Source organism: Caretta caretta, chromosome 4 (assembly GCF_965140235.1).
Source record: "Caretta caretta isolate rCarCar2 chromosome 4, rCarCar1.hap1, whole genome shotgun sequence".
Taxonomy (NCBI): Eukaryota; Metazoa; Chordata; order Testudines; family Cheloniidae; genus Caretta; species Caretta caretta.
Genome location: NC_134209.1, coordinates 74,149,742 through 74,172,358, shown reverse-complemented (window position 1 = coordinate 74,172,358; position 22,617 = coordinate 74,149,742). Strand labels below are relative to the sequence as shown.

Below are 22,617 nucleotides of genomic sequence, written 5' to 3'. Positions count from 1 at the left end.
GAAGAGAGAAGGGTGTTTGCCACAACACCTTAGGGGTGTTATGGATAGTCTTCATGAGGGGCAAAGCCACCCTCAAAGGACTTTCAGGGACCAGAGTATCATATCTGTCTCCTCTGAGACTTCTTCCACCTGCATGCTTAAGTTTTGAGCCACCCTCCTGAGCAACTCTTGGTGTGCCCTATTGTCCATGGAAGTGCCCACCACTACTTTATCCAGGGAAGATGTGGAAGATGCCCCCAGAGGCACCAGGTCTTCCTGCCACTGGTTCGCAGGGATCCCCTTATGCTGAGCAGTCCTGGTTCCTGGGCCTATCTCGGTACCGGCCCCGGGTCCCACAGCAGACTCCCTGCCGACCAGCGTACCCATCTCCTGCCCTAGCAGAGGATCCCGGGCTACCGATGTTGATGATGGAGGGATCCATGCCTCCGAAACCCCCAACAAGGATCTGGACCCTGGCCCTTGGGCATGGTGGTATGCCCACGGGGTTCAGAAGGGCCATTGAGCTGGTGCCTGCCACTGTGGAGGCCAGGACATCATGGGTAGTGGCTGCCCTTCCTCCTGCCTCGGGCGGTGCCAGGAGCAGTGCCAGCTTCACCCAGAGGCGTACGACTCCACCACAGAGTCCGACAAGGCCTACCAGTCCAACCTCAGCAACCAAAGCGGTGTGTAGCAAAACGGTGCTGAGGAGCGGTGCCAAGGTGAGGGCGAGCAGTGTCTCATCATCGTCAGCTTGCCCCTAGAGGGCATGGTGCCTCTTTGCAGTGCTGGTGCCATTGCAGGTGCGGGGGACTGCACAGTCATTGCTATGAGGTCCCTAGCCTCCTTAAAGGCATCCGGTACAGGTGGAAGATTTATGTCCTCCTCCCGACTCTCCCACACCAGGGAGTCCACTAGAACCGGACTCGACGGACCTCCCGGTGAGGCCGGAGTCAACGGTGCCAGCTGAGTCAGAGCAGGGGAAAAGTCCACTAGGGGATGGTTTGCTGTTAGCAAGAGAGCGCTGTTCCAACAACAGTCACTGGCAATAAGAAGGAACTGAAGAGGCAGCGGGTAGACAAGAACCTAAATACACCGCCATGAAGGTGCCATGAGGGGCTCCACAGCTGACCTGACGGATACCGCTAGGGGAGAAACCTTCCGGCAACTGTGCATGTGGCGCGCACACACCTACTTGGAATCGACATGAGCAATCACTCAAAGAAGAACAAACAGAATCACAGAACTGGAAGGAACCTCTTGAGGTCATCTACAGTCCCCTACACTCAAGGCAGGACTAATTATCTATTATTCCTGACAGGTGTTTGTCTAACCCGCTCTTAAACAAATTACTTATCAAAATCACCACATAGAGTTTTTCTTGTTAAAATGTTATTACTTCAGCCAAAACGTAAAGGATTAAACATGATAAATATCACCAGTTCACCTTTTAAAACAAACAGACAGGCAGTGGCATTGTTAAATTAATGAAGCTCATTGCAACCAATTAATATCCTGGCAACACCAAAGCTACAGTTACTGCATTGTAATGTCTGCTATTTTGATAACCCATTTACTAATGTTACAGAACATTTGAACAAATGCCCTTCTGTTGAGCTATTACTGCAGATGAATCTATAATCCGGAACTTTAATATAAATGACAAGGCCAGAGTACAGTCAGACTGGTGCCTCAGCTGGGCTTGATGCATTGTGGTCTGCCAATCTTCCCTTTGATTACAGACCAATTTGTCACCTTGTGTACTCAGCTCTCAGTTTTTAGTAAAGAAAACATTCTTACCTTTGTATGTCATATGCCTCAAAACATCAGCACGGTGCAAAACGTATGAAAAGTATTCTACAACCATCATCAAGTCTTCATTTCTGACAGCTGACAATTGCTTTGGAACAGAAACATGAGGCAACTGTGGAACTTCTTGTGGCACTCTTGTAATGAGTGTGTCCCCCCCCATTTTCAGGATTTATAATTTAGCTGGAAAAACCTACTTTAGATAAAACCTTGCCACAAAGACTCAGCATGCAAAAACACTTGTACTTTATTTTTAATTATGCTTTATTCAAAATGTGTTTTTGCACTAGTGACATTTTTTCCATTCACTGTTTTGCACTCCTGTAACTCATATATCATGGTTCCACTGTCTAAATTTTTATTTTAAAAGATTATCTAAAACATATGCCATTAATATTTGATATATACTCGATGCCATTCAGTCATTTATTTAAAAATTTCATCTATTCTGATTTTAATTTTACAGTCGGCTTCCATAAAAGTAAAATTTTACCATCTACATAAATCTAGATGGAGTTTAATGCATATTAACAACATTATTCGTTTAAAAGGAAATATAAACTGTTTTTATGATTACTGTTAAACACTAAAAAAATTAATAATAATTTTAGATTTATGTATCTGGCCATAAAGACACGATTAGAGTTTTAAAAATAATTTTCTCTTCAATCATTACCTTATAGTAACCCCTCTGAAAAAGAAACTGTTTCTTCGCAATATTTTTTCTTCCACCATACAAGCAGATTGCTTCTCTATACTAGCACTTCTTTTTTTTTTTTTTTAAAATATCAATAGTCCTTTAGCCCTAGGGTTAGTCCATCTTAAGGGAATTCTAATATAATGGCTAACTTTAGAGGAGCAGGCTCTGGGCACCTATTACAAAATCTGTCCTTGACTAGTTCATTCTGAAGTGGATGGCTATTTTCTGGATGTCAGTAATTACTGTGCAGGAAGAGCTTTGTTGCTTTAACTGTCTCCTTTCCATATCCAAACAGATAATTGGAGTCTCATTGAGTCTGGATGGCTATGAGGTCACCCCATTATTTAGCAGGTTCTCTCAGCTTGGTAGGTGGAAAGTAGCTACAAGAGTGTATCAATCAGATTGGAAAACAAGGATCTCAATGACAAAATAAAAACACTAGAATTACTGTGCCTTCTCCTGCTCTCTAACTGCGAAAAAAGTACAGGGGGGGGGGGGGAGGGAAGGCATACGTGACCCTCTGAGGCCAAGATTAATAGAGGACATTATACATTCTTGCGTCTTGAAAAGAATGTGGCATTCCTCTTTGGGCAGAAGGATAAGTGAGAAGGCTCAGTAATAGAGACCCAAATCTCCATGTTGTTAGCTTGAAAGAGGATGGGATAGAACACCCACTCCACTGGGTCCTCATCTGGTCTTCTGTCTACCTGCTATGGAACTGAGTTCTCCAGAGATGTGGAAGTGCCCAAATGAATTTTAGCTTCTTCTCTACCCCATGCATAAGAATTGTCTTGTTGAGAGTGGATGGCTGTGTACCTCCTTGCTTGTTCATGTACACCACAGCTGTTCTGTTGACTGTTGTCACGAGGATACAGTGGTAGGATATTTTTGAGGACCAGGTGGATTGCCCTGAACTCTAGCCAATTTATGCTCTTCACTGCTCCCTTAGACCAGAGTATGTGTGTTAATCACTGGGCACCCTAGGCTCATCACCCAGTCAAGGTGGCTTCCTTTATTACTGTGAGCCTGATGGTTCTGAGAAAGTTCAGACTTGAACCTTTCCATTTGAGACTACAAAGACAGAGAGGAAATGACCTTGTGGGCTACCAAAACCTTCTTTCAGAATTAGATGGAAAAAGGAGAGAGAGTTGTTCTCTCTGGTCTTCCTTCCTTCTCTCTTACCCCAAATTTTAGTAAATGGGACATTGTTTCTAACATTTGAGTATGCCTTGTTGGATTTTGGATAAGAAGAGACGTAACTGAAACTCTTATTACATACCCCAAATAACACAGTGCTGTGTTTAAATGGAAGGGAGTAGTTACCCCACTTAAGGTAATACCAAGCTGTAATGCACTTTTGTGTCTTTAGAGGAACAAATTAACCTTATGATTTCCCTGAACTATCCAAGAGAGGGCTGGACATTGCAAAGCACACGGTTTTGGTACAATTCAGGACTGAGTGTGCGTTGGAATCACCTTGCTGGTCGTAGCCAAGTCTGATGGAAGCAAGAGTGGGGCTATAGACAGGCTGCTAGGGTGAGAGCTGCTGAAGCAGGGCTGTCCAGCACACGGACACTTCAGGGTGTGACCTAGATGCTCACAGGCTGGTTATGAGCGTACCAGGCAGGGAGCTTCAGCAGCAAAACATTATAAAGGTACCCAGGGTTGCAGGGCAAATGGTGACAACCCTTCACTGGATTGCCCCCTCCAGTAACAAGATCAATGGGTTCAAACATCAGTAACAAAATATAGTTACGTTACATTAACCATTTTAACTTATTTAAAAGAATACTAAAACACTTTGCAAAATCTATAATCTATCCATGAAAAAAAAAATCAAGTAAAATCTTAGTCTAGTTTTAATGCTACGCCATTTTGTTTTCTGTTATTTATTGTCAGGTATGCTAACTTTAAGTATCTTTCATCTATTGTCATGGATATTTCCAGATCTTTCAAGACTCACTAGGTAACTTGGGGGAGGTGAAAAAACTAGTGAGATACAATAAAAATTAAAAATATAAATTGGCATTTTATCAAATTATTTTTAGCCAGTATACTCTAGTTTTCATATCTCAACTATGTTCACTGATCTAGACAGCACAATTGGTTGTGCTGGTTTTGTGCCAAGCAGCACTAAAATTGTACTGAATCTATCTGAAAGTTTAGACAGAAAAAAGACAATTTCTAGATGAATAAAAAAAAATTTCTATGAACGTAAGTTCCTCAAATATACTACTACAATTAGTTACTATTGACAACTAAAATCCATATTTTATTCATTTTATGTGGTCATCTTAACCCTCTTCAGTGATATGGATTAAAATGAGTTTCAACAAATTCATGAGAATTATTTTTAATTTTGTGGTAGTACAAGATACATATAGCCTTTTTAAAAGTTGGAAGTTATTAGTGCTCTGATACACATGGGTGAAGTTTACAAACTTCATACATGTCATACACTTGATCCACACTGATAACAAGTGCCTGCAATATATTTGTAGAAGTTTGATTTACAAATAAAGTTTTAAGCAATTGAATATGTGCTGACCATGCATATTGCAGTACTACATTTTCATCTTTGTTTTCAATCTCAGCATTTCTGTTTGTAACCATTTCTTTACACTAAGGCAATTTCTTCATTGAAAGCTATATGTGGATTGAAGATTTTTTTCCCTCCTAAAGGGGACATTAAGTAAAATTTTTGAAAATACCTAAATCTTATTTACAAAACAGTCTTAGGCACTCAAAAATTTTACTTTACATCTTTATTCATGGATAAATAACTCAGATAGTTCAACTGATTTTTGTTCAGCACTTACACTAAATATGCACTTGTGGACGTGAATTTCTGCCCAAAATTTTACCAAGTTAAGACTGTTTGGAAACAAAGGTTTATAACGGAATGTGTATCCATGTTTAAAAGTAGATGTGATGTCACTCAACCAGAGGAAGCAGCTCTCTGAGTTGCAGACATCCTAAGGATTTTAAAATTTGGTTAAAATACAATGCTAATTACATGTTTAAGCAGCTGTATTTCCTCTTTTGGAATCTTACAAACAAGTGTTTTTGAACACCTGTGACTCACCCTTAAATACCACTTTTAATCAAACAGCTTCTAAATAAAAGAAATGCAACTATAACCCACTAAAATTAATCTGATTCCTATTCATGTTCTGTAATGACTCTCACTGTGCAATAGTACATCACAAATGATAAACTATCCTGCTATCAACAACCTTAAGAATCCATCCTGAATAAACCTTAGGCAACTTCTTTTATATTACTTCAAGTCAGACATGCTCTGGACGACCGACACCAAAGCAGCTGATTGTAAGGATTTCCTTATGTTTAATTTTTTATAAACTTTTAAAATAATTCCTTCAGAATAACAACAAGAAAGCCTGAAAAATACAAGGGAGCACATGAAATACAGGGCATATTTAGCCCAAAGACATGGAATATCCTTGTGACCGTGCACTGTATTGGACAGGGCATTAGACTGGGAGCTGGAGTTCTAGGTTTTGATCCTGGCTCAGACACTAATCTATTACCTGACCTTGGCTTAGTCACACCACCTCTCTGTGCTTCTGTTTCACCTTCTACCTTGTGTGTGTCTTACCTGTTCAGACTGTGATTTCTTCAGGAACCATCTCACTATGTGTTTGCACAGCACCTAACAAAACAGGACCCCAATCATCGTTGCGCCCTTTAGGTATTGCCATTTAGGGCTAATACTAAGTAGGCAAAACAGAGTTAGATAATACTGATTTTCCTCTGAAGTATTTGACAGTTGCAAGAACTGCAAAGTGCCACTGTTCTCAACCACTGTTAAAACTTTGAAACTTGGGAAGAGAAGTATCATATGCTGAGCTTGAGCCAAGATCTACACTTAAAGCTTAGGGCTGGGTCTTCACTATGGGGAGATCATTGCTGTTGCAATCGATGCAGCAGGGATTTGATTTAGCAGGTCTAGTGAAGAGCCGCTAAATTGACAGCAGAGCACTCTCCAGTCGACCCCAGTACTCCAGCTCTCCAAGAAGAGTAAGAGAAATTGACCAGAGAGCATCTCCCATCAGTGCAGTGAAGACACCGAGGGTAAGTTGACCTAAGCTATGTCGACTTACCCAGGTAGCAAACACAAGCCCTTAGACACACAAAGACAGACATAGCTATGCCAGTCAGGGAGGGGTGTGGAAATAGGTAGGTTGACAAAATAATTCTTCCATTAACTTAGCCCTGGTCTACATTGGGTGGGTGGGGGGGAGGGAATCGATCTCAGTTATGCAACTTCAGCTATGTGAATAACGTAGCTGAAGTCAGCGTACTTATATCGACTTACTATGGTGTCTTCACCACGGTGAGTCAACTGCTGCCACTCCCCTGTTGACTCCACCTGAGCCTCTTGCGGTGCTGGAGTACAGGAGTCAACGGGAGAGCACTTGGGGGGTCGATTTATCGCGCCTAGACTAGACGCGATAAATAGATCCCCGCCAGATCGATCGCTGCCTGCCGATCCGGCGGGTAGTGAAGACATACCCTTAGCTATTGTTGCTTGGGGAGTTGGATTAACTACAGCAATGGAAAACCGCTATGTCATGGCATGACAGCAACATAGCTGCAGCAATGCCCTCCCGCAGTGTGGATAATGTCCTAAGTCTTGGTAGTAGGTGAAGGAGGAATAGGTTCTCTAATACACTGTTCTGAAATGTGATGGCTTGTGCATTTTTAATTGTATATTTTGTTAGTGATGCTCAGTTTAAATGCTTAATTAAAACAAATTTTATAAGAGCTTTGAACTTTACCGTTTTAAGTAAATTCTTTCTGTAAAATGGTAAGTTAAGAAGATTCAAAATAACTCAAAGGATTGGCACCCTTGTTAAAAGTTTTTAAAGAGAGAGCAAGTATTAAAGGACCAGACATTTATTACCTTTCTATTTATCTAAATGGTGTTGACATCCTAACAAAGTCTGCAAATTTTAAAGAGCTGTGCAAGCAATATAAAAAAACCCAAGTCTATCCACACATAGACCACCCCCACATACCAACAGATATGTAAGGTATTAATTGTTTGATACTGTATAACCTTAACCTGAAGGTAGACATTCTATACTAACTGTTTAAAAACAACAAAAGAAAACATCGCAATTAAAACATTTTAATATTCCTTGCACCTAAAGATAAATAGCAGAAATTCTAGCTATTTTTTCATTGGGAATGATCAGCTTAGGAAACCACAGTTATGCATGAGAACTTGATTTTTCTGTTGAAAAAGTGAGCATACATTTTAGTTTTAAAGATAAAGCTAGCATTTAATGCTACATCAATATCCCTATGTCAGCTAGACAAAATTATAAATTGCAATAGTAAAAAAAAAATCCACCTCATAAGATGATGATAAAAACTCATCCTTATTGTGGTAAATCTACATTTTTCTTGAGAAAGTTTTTACATGTTTACAAACAGAGCATTGTCAATATTCACAAATTGAAAACAGAACCCAAACTGGCAGTATTATTACTGACACCTAAATTGCCTGAAACACTGTATGACATGATACACAGCACTCTACTTTGAATTTCCAAATGCAACCAAAAGATGCGTCCAATTATGACATCAGTACAAGCTCTCTTTCCAAGGGGAATGAAAGAACGGCAAATCCCAATGGATACACAAGTTCTGCAGCAGAGATGATGTAATATATAAAAATAGACATCCTCAGACAGAAGCTGAAACTTGGATAAACAGCACACTGCATACAATTCTGAACTGCTTTGCATTAATTTGCAATTGTATACCATTAACAGGAAGAAAGAACAATCTCTGTTCTAACACACACTCATTTCTGATTTACATTACCTGTTTAATTCATCACCTGCATATTCTATGGAATAAAATGATAATTTTTTACATCCTGATTAAAAAACAGAAATACCTTAATATAGTAAAAAGACAGAAGTACATCCTGTTAACCAATTCTGAGGCTAACAGGCCATGATTTCCTGGAAACTGCAGCACACATGGAACGGTACTGTATGTATATATATATTCACCTATTGTTCCTTGACATCTCCACAGAGGACCATTGTATTGCAATTTCTAGACAAAGCAGGTTAAAGCTGCTGTACTAGCCTCAGAAATCCTTTGCTTTCTGGGAGAATGGCAGCGCAATCCAGAATTTCCTCGTTTTTGTGAGTTTATGTCTCACTCTTAAAGATACACACTCACTTATACAGTACATACATACACTTCAGAAATGAGTACTTTTAATATTATCTATACACATTTAGCATTTGATTATTTATGTTAGAGTAAGTTGAATATATTTTATCTTGACAATCTCTGCAAATTTGGGGTGACATCACCATGAAATGTCATTAAAAAAGCTAGGAAAAAACAGAAGAATGTTTTAAAATTAGATTCTTTTTTTTTTTTAAAAAGAAATAAAATTACTCGGCATAAATATTCTTCCTGCTAGGTTCTACCGCATTATGGACCCACCCTCACTCCTTTGCCAATAGATTTAACCTTCAAATAAATTTAAATTTTTACGTTTCAGATGTTATATAGACGTTTACACAAATATGTATTCATGTACAAAAGTGTGGGCATTACACCCCCTGAGAACAGTGTTAAAATTGTAAGCTATCACTTTAAATTCCCCAGTGATTTTCCTGGTCCTGCTTGCATGCTAGGAGGCTCTGCACAGCCCTGGCAACTTATTTACTCATCTTCTGCAAATAAACTCAGTGAGAATGGAAGAACCACATATGAAATCAGCATTCTGGAATGAACACTCACCTGGTGTAAGGATTTTTAGTAAAAGAATCTATATTAAAATAAATAAATAAAATGCATTAGAAATTTGTTAAGATTGTGAGGAATATGAAATTGAAGCTGCTGAGGTCTGGGAGACTGACAGTGATTTTTTCATACTAAACTCATTTCTTGTGATTGATATAAAGTGCATGTGGGCTGAAAAAATCACGTTCTTAGATTCACTTTGATACAAACTATAATGGCTGAAGTATTACATTAAAAATCAAATTGGAAAGTCAGCTTTAAGTATATGACTATATTGGCATCAATTTACTGTACAGAATAAGGAGCACTGAAATTAGCAGACAGAACATTTGAGTTTACAAGCAAGGTAATTGCATTAGTGAGGCATATTACAGTGCCATAAAGTCTGCATTGTTGAGGAATATGCTTTGCATTCTTGCCTATTAGAAGTGAATGCATTAATTTCTTTAAGTTTGCTTTCTTTGTAATTGGGCTTAGTGTTCCTTTATAATATCCTTTTTCTAATCCCTCTGTTCTTTTATTCTGATCCTTTATTCTTTTTGTGTGTGGTGATGGTGGCATTTCCCTGGGATCTGAACAGGACCTTTTCCTCATCCCATATCGTCCTAGCTAAAATGTAAGAAAAGGCCCTTGACTCTTCAAGACAGGAATCAGGGCTATCTAACCAGGCATCACCTCCCTTAACTCTTCCGAAACTCAATGTGTTAGAGGGTGCTGATGAATGTCACAGGAACTCCATCCATCCTAAGACTGGTAGCAATACATCTATAACCCCCATTCCCTATATCTATCTAATCCGTTGATATCCACACCTCTATTTTAAACATTTTTTTTCTATATAATTATATAACAAAATCTTTTTCTCCTGTTTAAACTTTACATGCATGTGCTATTCCAAAAGCTTGAGAGCTAAGTAAACATTAGCAAATATCACAAGCATTTGGACTGTTCAATTTTTTTAAAAGTTTGAGATATTCACAGTGTAGTTGGATCAGCCAGTCATGTAACTCTCATTCTTTTAATATTAAAATGTCTTGCCTAATATCCTATAGGAAGCCTATGACAGAGTTTGGAATAGAACACAGCTCTCCTGGGTTCTATTCCAGTTTATTAAATACAAGAGAACATCCTTGGTCCTGAGCATCATTCATAGTCTATCCTGTGTGCTGAATGAAGCAGGAATCCTGCAGAACAAATAGTACATGATCATGTAATTAAAGGCTATTATAACGTATACACATAAGGCAGATAAATTAAGGTTGCCCGGGCAACCTTAAACCTGGTGTTCCTAATCACTGGATGCTTGAATTTGCAACCCTTAACATTTTTAAATGTAGTTTTCTGTATTTGATTTTCTAGGCTTTATAAAAAGAAAAAACCCCAAATTCCATCATATAGACTCCTACGGACACCACAGGGGTCATTAACAAGTGCTTGAACCCAGGACCTTTAGAGCCAAAGCAAACCTCTAGGCTGTTATCTTCTATGTGGAACAACAAACAGAGCTAGATACAACATACATTTTGACAGTGGTTTACACCAGTAGTTCTTAACCAGGGGTACACCGAGGTCTTCCAGGGTACATCCACTCATCTAGATATTTGCCTAGTTTTACAAGAGGCTACAACAAAAGCACTAGCAAAGTCGAAATAAACTAAACTTTCATACAGACAAACGATTTGTTTACATTACTATCTATAGTATACACTAAAATGTAAGTACAATATTTATATTCCAGTAGATTTATTTTATAATTATATGGTAAAAATAACAAAGAAAGCAATTTTTCAGTATTAGTGTGCTGTGACACTTTTGTATTTTTATGTCTGATTTTGTAAGCAAGTAGTTTTTAAGTGAGATGAAACTTGGGGCTACGCAAGACAAAGACTCCTGAAAGGGGTACAGTAGTTTGGAAAGGTTGAGAGCCAACGGTTTACAAAACGATTTGCTAAACTAACAGTTGAATGTCAGGATTCCTGGGCTCTATTTCTGGCTTTGGAGGGGAGTGGTTCTGGTTATAGAGTACAGCTAAGTACACAGATTTGATTTATTTATTCTGAAAGTGTTGCTGAGGATGAGACTTGGATCTGCCATGTTAGAAACTATGCTCTGTTTCCAGCTCTGCTCAAAGTGACCTTGTGTGAACTCTCATTTGAAAAACTGAGGGAGAGAGAATGATATTTGTCTGCTGCCTAAGAGGTAGGAGGGCTGGCTCACTAATGAGGACTGTGAAGTTTATAGAAATATTAAATACCTTTAAGTGAAAGAGCAAAGACTAGAATTTATGACTCCCTGCCCACCACTCCTTCTCATAGGCCAATGGATTGGCAACTGCAGACATCGCATCTGGAGCTCAAGCTGGGTGGGTTGAGGAGCATGCTCAGTGCACTAGGAATTCTTCCAAAGATTGTCAACAGCTAGCTACTAAAAGCTCTATTGATCACGTTCAAATAGCAATTTTCAGTCTTATAACTTGTTCCAATCTGAACAGATTTTCATGGGGACAGCAAAAGATATCTGACTGACCCAAGCACTACCCCCCTGCTTATGTTTGTGCTCCAAATCATAGATGCACTATACCAGGGGTAGGTAACCTATGGCACACGTGCCAAAGGCAGCACATGAGCTGATTTTCAGTGGCACTCACACTGCCCGGGTCCTGGCCACCAGTCCGGGGGGCTCTGCATTTTCATTTAATTTTAAATGAAGCTTCTCAAACATTTTAAAAACCTTATTTACTTTACATACAACAATAGTTTAATTATATATTATAGATTTATACAAAGAGACCTTCTAAAAATGTTTAAATGTATAACTGCCACGCGAAACTTTAAATTAGAGTTAATAAATAAAGACTCGGCACACCACTTCTGAAAGGTTGCCGACCCCTGCACAAGACTCTTATGGTTACTGGCCCAGATGCACTTCTGTCCCTTTCTGCTCTCTGAGTGCGACCCCTTCAGGCGTCAGGCCTCATGCCTTTACCTATTCGGGTTATAATTCTGCAATTCTCCCACTCTTAGAGCAAACCCTAGGCGACAGCGCCCTGTGCACCAGGTGTGTTTAACCTGCACCTGCGGTTTGGCACTTAACATTCTTCATTTCAAGACACTGAAACCATACTTTACAGAACAATTTTCCAAAACCAAAGGTTTGTTTATTTTAGCAGTGGGAACAAAACATGTAGAAAAAAAGATTTAAAAACAAAAGCAGTCTATATGCGTATCTACCTTACCTAAAGGCTTACCCTTCCATGATGGTAACCTAGGAACACCCAACTTTTTCAGACACCACAGCAGGTACCTTTGTCAGCTCAATTCCCCCAAACAATCCCCCTCTCAGAGAGTCCCTTTTTAAAGGCTGCTACAATTCTCTTTCCTCTTGCATATTCACACGTCCTTTCCTGTCCAGGCATTGTCTCCTAAGAATCCTCAAGTGTTTGTGAACAAGTGGCTTATCTTGAGACACTCTTTTTCCTGCCTGCTTGTGTTTTCTTACAGACCCCATTAATCTAAACCAACATATTCAGACATTAAGCAAACACCAACAGAGTTTTCATAAATTGTTACAAAGCAGCCCCAATTCTGGCACAGGGGAACTAGAACACCTAAAAAAAATGATCAGACAGAAATTTAGCTTTGGTAAACCTATCTAATTTTCCCTAATCTTATTAATGGAAATGGCTGTTTTTGCGGAAGTTTTTTAAAAAAATCTCAAGCAAATACAAAAGCATGAAAAATTTCAGCCCAAATGGTTAAAGTTTGGCAAAGTTATAAGCCACCAAAAATAAAGGCTTATAAAGGAAAAATGCTTTGTTGAGCATCCCTAACTTTAGGCAACCAGCTCTGACTAGAATGTATACAAAGACACCAAAATCCACATTTTAAGATCAACCTTAAGCATTCCACTGGTTAGTTAAGTATGCAAGAGTTAATATTAATCTATCTGAAGCTATTCCTAGAATCCTTCTCCGACACTGTTCTTTTCCGATCCTCTTACAAAAAAAAACTGTCTAGAAAACTACATCAATTTTTAAGGGCCATACTCAAGATCAGAATCCTGATTTATTTCATATGATCATTCATATTCATGTTTAAGGCTATTAAACCAACATATTGATGAAGTATACCCCCTTACATTCTAGTAAGAATTTGAACTACCATAGTTAACACTGGAATGAATTTCCCTACTATTACTGTGCATTTAGGGCTCAATTTTTACCCCACCTAAGTCAGGGGGAGTTTTTACCATTGATTTCAAAGAGATGAGGACTGGGCTCCTAGAAAGATAAAAATATATCTTGATTGTTACAAAAAGATGGTATTTCAGCACAACAGGCTATGTCACAACTCACAGCTTTGTAAGAAACTGCACTGAAGCCCATTTGATAATTTCAAAAAAAAAAAGAAACCTTGAAACACACAAATGAATTGAGTGCCAGTACAACAGTTCATTAGTAGTGTTAGCTAAAAAACAGTAATCAGATTTTCTGCTATAAGATCAGCAGGATAAAACAAAATAAAAAGAATATTTTGCTCCAAGTGAGGATCTTAAAGAAACTTGTTCTTTTAATTTATCAACCAAGCTCTAAGTACCAAAGGAATTTCTTTATGTTTTACATTACTAACTCTGTAGCACAAAATATACCAAATAAATTCCTATAAAGCATCACATATAGTATATGCATAAGTGTTTTTTTTTCATTTGCATCAATGTAATTAAAAATAAAATTTAAAATCATAAAGCAGGGCATTTAGGTCTTCAAAGTAGGTTGGTATTTAAGAGCTGATCTGAGACAGAAATCCTACAATCTTAATTTTTGTTCAGGTGAGACTGGCTCCAATCTAGAACTTTGCTTATTCACTCAGACATGACTTCCCCAAAAGCGATTCTTCAACATGTTCTGGTAAGCTCATTCAAGCTCCTTTCTCATTTCTATCAAGAGCAACTGAAGAGTGTTGTAATAAAGTCTAATCTCACTGTCTCAGGCTGAATCAAACAGTAACAAAAAGGCAAAAGCAAAACCTAAAAATTTTCAGTTAACGAAATTTTCACTGCCTATTTTTTCATTTCTCCAACTTATTTTCCTGACCTTACAAAGTGCAAGTGCAGAACAGCTACAAATGGACCTTATTTTTGGAACCAATACAAAAGTCTAAAAAGTCGTCTATACTGAGAAAATACATAAATACATTCTGTTAAATATACTATGTATTTTCCTTATTTCTGTGCTTTGCGCATCATCTTCCAGTTATATCACCTCAATCTTGTGATGTCATGAAGGAAAGGAAGAAGATAAATTACAGTAGATCCTCAAAGATACGAACACCAGAGTTACAGACTGACTGGTCAACCAGACACCATTTGAAACTGGAAGTAACCAATCAGGCAGCAGTGGAGACCCCCCCCCCCCAAAAAAGCAAATACTGTACTATGCCTGTATTGCATCTTAAAGGCAGGCACATCTGGGCTGTCTGTCCCCACCCCCACCAACTTACAGCTAGGAGCTGAAGAGACAGATTCACAAGCAAAGCTGTGAGCCCCCATTGCCAGCTCAAGATAGCAGGAGCAAGAGCAGCACCGGGGTCTGCGCTGCTTTCCTGTAAGCCATGGGTGCGATTTTCACCATCTCCATCCCATGGCTGGGAGAGGGGTTGCTGCTTTCACAACCCCCTCTCCCCGCCGGGAAGGAGATGCACCGTTTTCACCACCACCACACCCCTCTCACCCCACTGTAGCCGGGGGACAAGCTTGTCATGGCGAGAAACCTGGCCCAGAGTGTGAACTGCTGGAGCCGGAGCTGCATTTTGTTCAGTTACGGAACATTTCAGTTATGGACAACCTCCATTCCCGAGGTGTCTGTAACTCTGAGGTTCTACTGTAATCACATTAAGGAGACTGTCACCATATCCCACATTTATTTGAAGCACTCTCACTATAGAAGAAATATATAAAACATCAATATAGAAAACACAGATAGCACACAAATTTTGCCACAACGCTGCATTGGTATTACGATACAATTAGTCACACTGCAAACTTACAAGTAAAATTGTTAGTGGACGATACATATAAAATTACAATACCTGAGGTTTAGTGCATTCCTGTGAGCCAAAATGAAATGAATGCCATATAGGAGGAAAGGAAAAGATGAACATAATCAGACATGCTATAGTACATACCACCCTGAGATAATGTTAAAATTATTTTAAGGCGAGTCCTGTTCCCTGATAAATTGGCTGAATGTGTAAATGTTCTGTAATCCATGCAACAATTAAACATAATGCATTTAGCTTTATTTACAATTTTTGCAAAGCATTGTCATGCATTTTCCATTTTAGAACTATCTTTATATAATTTCATCTACATTTTCACTATAGCCAACTTCCTTCAGAGATGCTATTTAGCATGTCATTTTTTGACTATTTTGAACACCGGCTTTCTAAGTACACAATCAATTGGGCCAATGTGAAATAAAATATTGATACTCTTTTAGCAAACATTTCAGTGATATGGTAAATAAGGAGCTTGTATAAAATAAAATTCAAGAACCTAGTTTACTCTAAAGCTATGCAGTCTATTGTCTGGATGAAGTTATTTTATTTTATTTATTTTTTTATTATTGATCTTAATGTATTTAACACGCAAATCAAAACATACCCACAATTAGAGCATGCAACTGAAGACTAATCCAATATACTTGACCATTCATTTCATATGCGGTTTTTCAAACTTTTTTTTTAAATGTGTTAGTTTATTCATACCAACTTCTAAATTTTAGATAACTGAAGGCCTGATCCTGAGAGATGCTACTAATGGGAATTGTGAATGTTCAGAACCCCTCAGGAGATGTACTAAAATAATGCACTTTGCATTCCTATCAGTTTCAGAGAATACATTTCAGTACCATTTTAAAGACACATTTAGATTTTCAAACAATTTTGATTTTAAAACAAACAAAAAAACCTTTTGGGTGGCCAAAAAGGCAGGACAGTGAGGAAGAGACAACCTTCACAGATGTGAGTGACTGGAAAATGCATATTTTTAAATATACAGAATATAAATAATATCAATGTGATAGGAATGTAAACAATGAAGATTAGCAAGCACTATAAAAATAAAAAGTCTTCAATTTCCGTAATTTCAACTTGAACTTGCTGGGTTTAATATTTTCCGTAAAAAAGGGATCTCAAGTAATTAAATAATAATTTAAATTATACGTTGATTTAAAAAAATATTTTAATTGTCAGTAATTATTTCAGCTTCTACTGACAAGTCTACCTGGTACTCATAATGTATTTCCCAATAGACTTGTACAATCATTATGAACTTAAACAAAATGATTAATGATGAGCTTTTGCTCTTCATACTGGATTTAAATCTACACCAAGCCATTAGGTATTCTTAAAAAGTAATTTATACAACAGGTGTGGCCCTCCTATAGCAAATGACATTGTCAAGTCTAGTTACCATTTTTCAAACAGTAGATTAGATGTATAAGTTACATCTAAATAAAATCCATCAACAATTCCTTCCTTCACTTGTAGCATGACTGACCCAAACATGTATGCCACATAAAGGTGGTTTGACACAAACCAGTAGAATCTCTTATCTTAAAACTCCAAAAGGGTTTCACAAATAAGCCAAAGAAAATGACTCAACTAAGAAATCCATAATAAATTTGGAGAAAATCAAAATTGAGCAGAACATTAAACCATTAAAAGGAGCCTGTTGTATAAACAAAATACGTAAAAAGTGTTGATGTAAGATATATTTATTTAACTCAGGAAGAAAAACCTCCAACAGTGGATGTAATCAAACAGCTATACATTTACAGTCATGCAATGGATTACAACAGGAAATTGGCAACAAGTAAAGGAATATGGATGGGTAGGGAAAAAATGAGGGGAAAAAAACCCTCTACTTCACATCAGAGACAACATTTTTAAAACAAAGCCCTGATTCTGCAAACACTTATGTGTTTGAGTTACTTTATACTCAATATGACCAATCACATTCATAAAGTTATCTATTTGTGTACTAGTATATTTTTGCAGGTTCAGGGCCACAAAAAAACAGCTGAGTACAGGATTTGAAGGCCACTTACTTTTCAGAGTATTTTGTATGCTGTTGAAGTTAACAGCAAATCTAATTACTCTTACCCTAGCAGACCCTTGCTCAACAGAAAAATAAAATAAACAGATTATTTTGTAGAACATGTTTAAAATATTAATAATTATGATCTTTCCTCTTTTATGAAGGAAGCCTATAACTTTCAATCTGTAAAATTACACAAAAACTATTTTGAAGAAAACTCTGACGATGCTTTGTCTGATGATAAAGGACAGACTGCAGTATTTCACTCTGGGCAAAAATATCATGATTCAGACCAAAATTTCTGGTCTCGTATTAGTCAGCAATAAAAGTTAGTTTAATATTTCAAGATCTGGGTCTTGCATAGAGAAATGACAAGCCAAAATCATGGACTATTTCTACCACAATGCAATACAGGTTTTTTGAGAAAACAATTGCTACACATAAAAATGAATTCTTTACTGATTAGCCACAGGAACACTGTACACCACATATTTCTATTACATTTTCAATTATTGACAGGAAATTGGAATCACATGTATTAGGTAACTGATTTGTTTCAAAGTTGCCAAAAATAACTGGAATAGCAAGGAAAGATATGTGCTGTCCTCTTGCCAGCATTGTTTAACAATAAATGTGCAACAAATTAAGTATTCTCTACTCTCAATCTGAGTTATGAAGCAAATTACATGGGCACACGGGTGCACACACTTTGGGCCAAATTCACTGATACCCTAAGGAGAAACTCCCACACAGAATTCCACCTGCTTAGGCAAGCAGTGAATTTGACCTTTCAGGTGATTATTTTTGTAAAAATATTTTTCCCTTGTCTTGTATTTAAAACATATGTAGGTAACTTACCGTATGATAACCTCTAGGTAAAGGTGGCTTCCCCACAGGATAAGGATCCACAGTATCAATAATGGTTTGTCTTTCTCCTTTTTGATTGATTTTCCTAAATCTCCTTCTGGATTGTCTATGGGAAGCTTGACGCTGGAAATATTCTTCATTTTCATCCATATAGTCCACCTACAATAAAATAAACGCAATGAAGGGTCATTTCCCTACAAATGAAAGTTACCGCATATTCTGCAATAAAACAGAAGCCTATCTTTTCTTCTGCTCTTAGCCACGTGGAAGCTTTTATTTTAGACAATCCTTAACTATAAGTGTCATTGCTACTGAACAAGCCCAATTCAGTTTAAGATTTAGTTTATGAAAGGGCACTTTGAACTCCATTTCAGAAAATGTGGTTGGTTATGAATTTCCTGCATTTTTAACAGTGAAAAGCATGAACTCAGTGCCAAGAAATCAAATGTCCGCAGGGCTGAGAAAGAACAAGTATCACTATGAAAAGAGTATTGAGCAGACACTTTCACATATTTTATAAGTGCCTTACTCTATTTAAAAAAAAAGTTAACATCCTTTTCCTCAATTTTTATTCTTGCACATAGTGATGTTTTTGTCTATGCAATACACTGGCAAATGAAGCTCTCCCATGGGAAGGAACTTATAGCTTTCCTACAGATTTCAACGGGTCACTCTTGGGACCTTCCAATCCCATCCTGCCTCTCTTCAATGGGCAACACTGTTTTAATTACATATTTTAAATATTTTGAGACTTTTAAAAAGGAATTTTCACATCAGAGAAATTTGAAAAAGATTAAATTTACATAAAAAGCAATTTACTTTGTAATAGCAGCAAAGGAAAAAACCCCAGACATTTCTAGTAGATGAGTGACTGAATAAGGAATTTCCCGCTCAGCAATATCAATATCCTCTCTCTGTTCTGGAGGCTGCAGCAAAGTCACAGGCATGTTACTACACAATAATGTATTGCTATGAAAATGTTTTTACAATTCAGAATTCTGACTTTCATGCAAGATAACAAAGTTGTAGTAATTTGCCTTTCTGTATCTCTCTCCCCTGTGCCTACCTTACTACTAAAAAGCCATCATTTCATGCTAGAATTACGCCACATCTACAAGGAAGCAGAAAGTGGCGAAAACTGTCCAGTATTGTCCTTAGGTGCAGATTAAATCCATTCACATTCCTCAGTCTGTATCCCAAGGCCAAAAAGATTGTTCTCCAAAAGAAACAGGACGTAAGCAGTGATAGGTGGGTTAAGAAAAGATGATTATGACAAACTACCACCATGCAGGTGATTTTTTCCTTCTCATGTTTCTTTTCACCATCTATACAAATGAAACACCATTACATTCTGCTGACATGACAAGAAGTTTTAATAAGAACTAGTCCTACCCGAACCAGTTGTATGAAGTATGAGTAGCATGACTATTAAGGGTATGTCTACACCACAATTAGACACCTGTGGATGGTCCATGCCAATGACTCAGGCTCACGGGGCTCGGGCTAAGGGGCTGTTAATTGCAGTGTGGACGTTAAGGTTTGGGCTGCAGCCCAAGCTCTGGGACCCTCCCACCGCACAGGATCCTAGAGCTCAGACTCCAGCCCAAGCCAAAAGGTCTGCACCGTAATTAAACAGCTTTGCCCAAGCCCGACTCAGCTGGCATGGGCCAGCCACAGGTGTACTGCAGTGCAGACATACCCATAAACACTTATGGTATGCAACAAATGTGTGGTGATGACTTGGTAGCTGCTCCACATGCTGTCCTCTGAATCTTGAGTTCTTTCCACTCAAAGTGCAGTAAGTCCTCTGAAAGGTTGGGCCAAAGTATACTTCAAAGGTTTAACTCAGAGGTTCCAAAGGTCTTCGTATTCATGACCTACTTTGGATGGATTGCCAGCTAAGTGCCCTCATTCAGCACCCACCACAGGCCCCGCTCATCATGTCTTGGCCCAGCTGTAACCTTTTTTGTTTCTGGTCTCTTTTCCCTATCACCCTGCTAGGCCCCTTATTTTCTCTGTCCTCGCCCCCCTCCCCCCACCCGCATTTTGTGTCCCTCACTTTCCTCCCACCCACCAAAGAGCTGTGTACCAAGGACATCCATTGGTACCACCCAAAGCTAAAGATGGGTATCATAGCAGCAGGAATTGGGGATAGCAAGCTGCTCCCAGAGCCTGCATCATACACAAGGTACAGTGGGAACAGGGAGCCAAAGTGGGTGGATTCACACCTTGAAAAGAGCTGACTGCCACTTTCCCCACAGCAGAATTATGGCATTTGAATTGGAGGGCGGGGCGAGGAATGGGCATTTCTCATTTCTACTTCCCTCAATGCTGTGAAGTCATTAAAACAGAATGCATCAGAGTTTTATTAGCAGGACGGGGACAGAGGAGGAGACAGATGACAAGGTAAACTGCTATTACACAACCAACGTTGTATTCATTTAGAGTGAAAGTGGCAAAGAATTTTTAAAAACCTGAAGATTAATGGGTATAAATTTTAAATAAGTTAGGAAGTTACACTTTGTGTGAAAGCTATTCTTTAATGCTTCTAGAAGTCAGGACATTTGGATCTCCATCCTTGGAGGTTTTTAAGAGCAGGTTAGAAAATAACCTGTCAAGGATGCTCTAATATTTAGTCCTGCCTTGAGTGCAGGGAACTGGACTAGAAGACCTCTCGAGGTCCTTTCCAGTCCTATGATTCAATGATATACTGCAGGCATGAATAACTTATGTCTTCTACAATACTGCCTAATTCACTAATCCTGATTTCTAAAACATCTCCAGTAAATATAGATGGCATTAATTTTCAGCAATTGAATATGATTTGCCCTGCATTTGGATAATATGGTATATGGATAATATAGTGTTTGTATAATTTCGTGTTTGGCTATATGGTGATTATACCTGTGTTATGGTCTGAATACCACATCCTTCAGAAAGAGAGCAAAAGTATTTAATCTCTCCTGTCATGGAGGTATATCTGTTTGGATGATGTGCCCAATGACACTGATGGAAGTGTTGAATTTGAGAACTTTCTGGGGAATAAAGCTTTTCTGCACTGGACCACAGCAGGTGTTCTAAATGACAAATATGCCTTTATACTAGTAATGCTGAAATTTTTAAAATTATAATAGTAAAAAAATCCCTAAACTGCATTCTCAAGCCTTACATGTCTCAAATAAAACAGAATTTAATCAACTGTTAATAACTCTTAAAATAAACTCAGTTAATCAATTTTAAGCAAAGATGCTTAATTACATATCATAAATACTCGTGGATAATCATAGTTGCCATCTCTATTTTAAATATGATTGTCTTATCCTTACAGGCATTTTTTAACTTGCAGTTTAACTTTATTGAAAGGTTTATTTCATTCATTTAATTAAATGGCATTTCCAACTTTTGTGCTATGTATAATGATTGCAAACTAGGGCATTAAATTAAAAAAAAAAAATCACACACTAAATTTAGTACCATCTTAAACTGAGTATAGTGTAGACAATTCAAAGTAATTTCAAACATTACTGAATTTTGTCTATGCTTAATGACAACTTGAAAGTGTAATTTAATTTGAAAAAAATATTGTTTGAAAGAAATTGGCACCACAGACTTACCACAATCATTTCAGATGGCTCTAAAACAATGCATTCACAGCCACGCCTGAAGCTTCCTGCAGAACGCTTGCCAAAACTGAGGAAGAAAAACACCTAATCAGAACAATATCAAAACTGTAATACAAATCAAGAAAGTATTTAAAAACTCTCCCCAGACACTTAAAAAGACATAAAAAATACACACATGTCGAGAGCAAAATTGTTGTGCAGATTTCCCCCCTTTGATTAACTGATAAAAAGAATGCCAATGCCAATACACTTTTGATTTGTAGAATTTAGGGAGAATTGTTTATACAGCACCTAATACAATGAGGGCTCCTAGGTGCTATGATAGCTATAGCAGTAGCAATAATTGTAGATGTTAAACAGTTACATTGATATATATGCAAGTAACCAAGTCACAATGCACAAAAATTACACTGATATCAAAGAGGCTTTCTAACACCTATATCTCCTTTATAGTTAAATATAACGTGCTACATTAAAGATTCTTCTTATAGCTGAATGGATGGGGTTAGAAAGCTTGAAAAAAAAAATTGTACTTCTCTCATCAAAACAGTTTTATCCAACAAACCCCAAAATTTTCAATAAACATTCTCCTTGTCAGAAGAGGATCATAAATTTGAGTGGGAAAATGGGGATTAAAGACATTTTGGGAAAAGGGTGTCAAAAATCAAGCTTACTGTCCCGACCTTAAAAACAGAGAGTGACTAATGTAAGTCCAGCCTTTGAGACTGCACCTATTTATCTATT

The 22,617-nt window shown here is 37.9% G+C and overlaps 1 protein-coding gene across 12 annotated transcripts in view; it reads right to left on the bottom strand.

The window, feature by feature from the left end:
• Nucleotides 1-22,617, bottom strand: part of RAPGEF2 (Rap guanine nucleotide exchange factor 2) — a 288,495-nt gene that overhangs the window by 113,506 nt on the left and 152,372 nt on the right. For 9 of the 12 annotated variants that reach the window (XM_048847537.2, XM_048847547.2, XM_048847539.2 and 6 more), the window contains 3 exons: nt 21,865-21,940; nt 18,242-18,409; nt 15,373-15,390 (listed from right to left, as the gene is read on the bottom strand). In XM_048847537.2, coding sequence (XP_048703494.1) covers nt 15,373-15,390; nt 18,242-18,409; nt 21,865-21,940 — 262 coding nt within the window. Of the gene's footprint in view, nt 1-8,535; nt 8,555-15,372; nt 15,391-18,241; nt 18,410-21,864; nt 21,941-22,617 lie in introns of those variants that run through there. The other 3 variants (XM_048847538.2, XM_048847544.2, XM_048847553.2) reach the window with 2 other exon arrangements.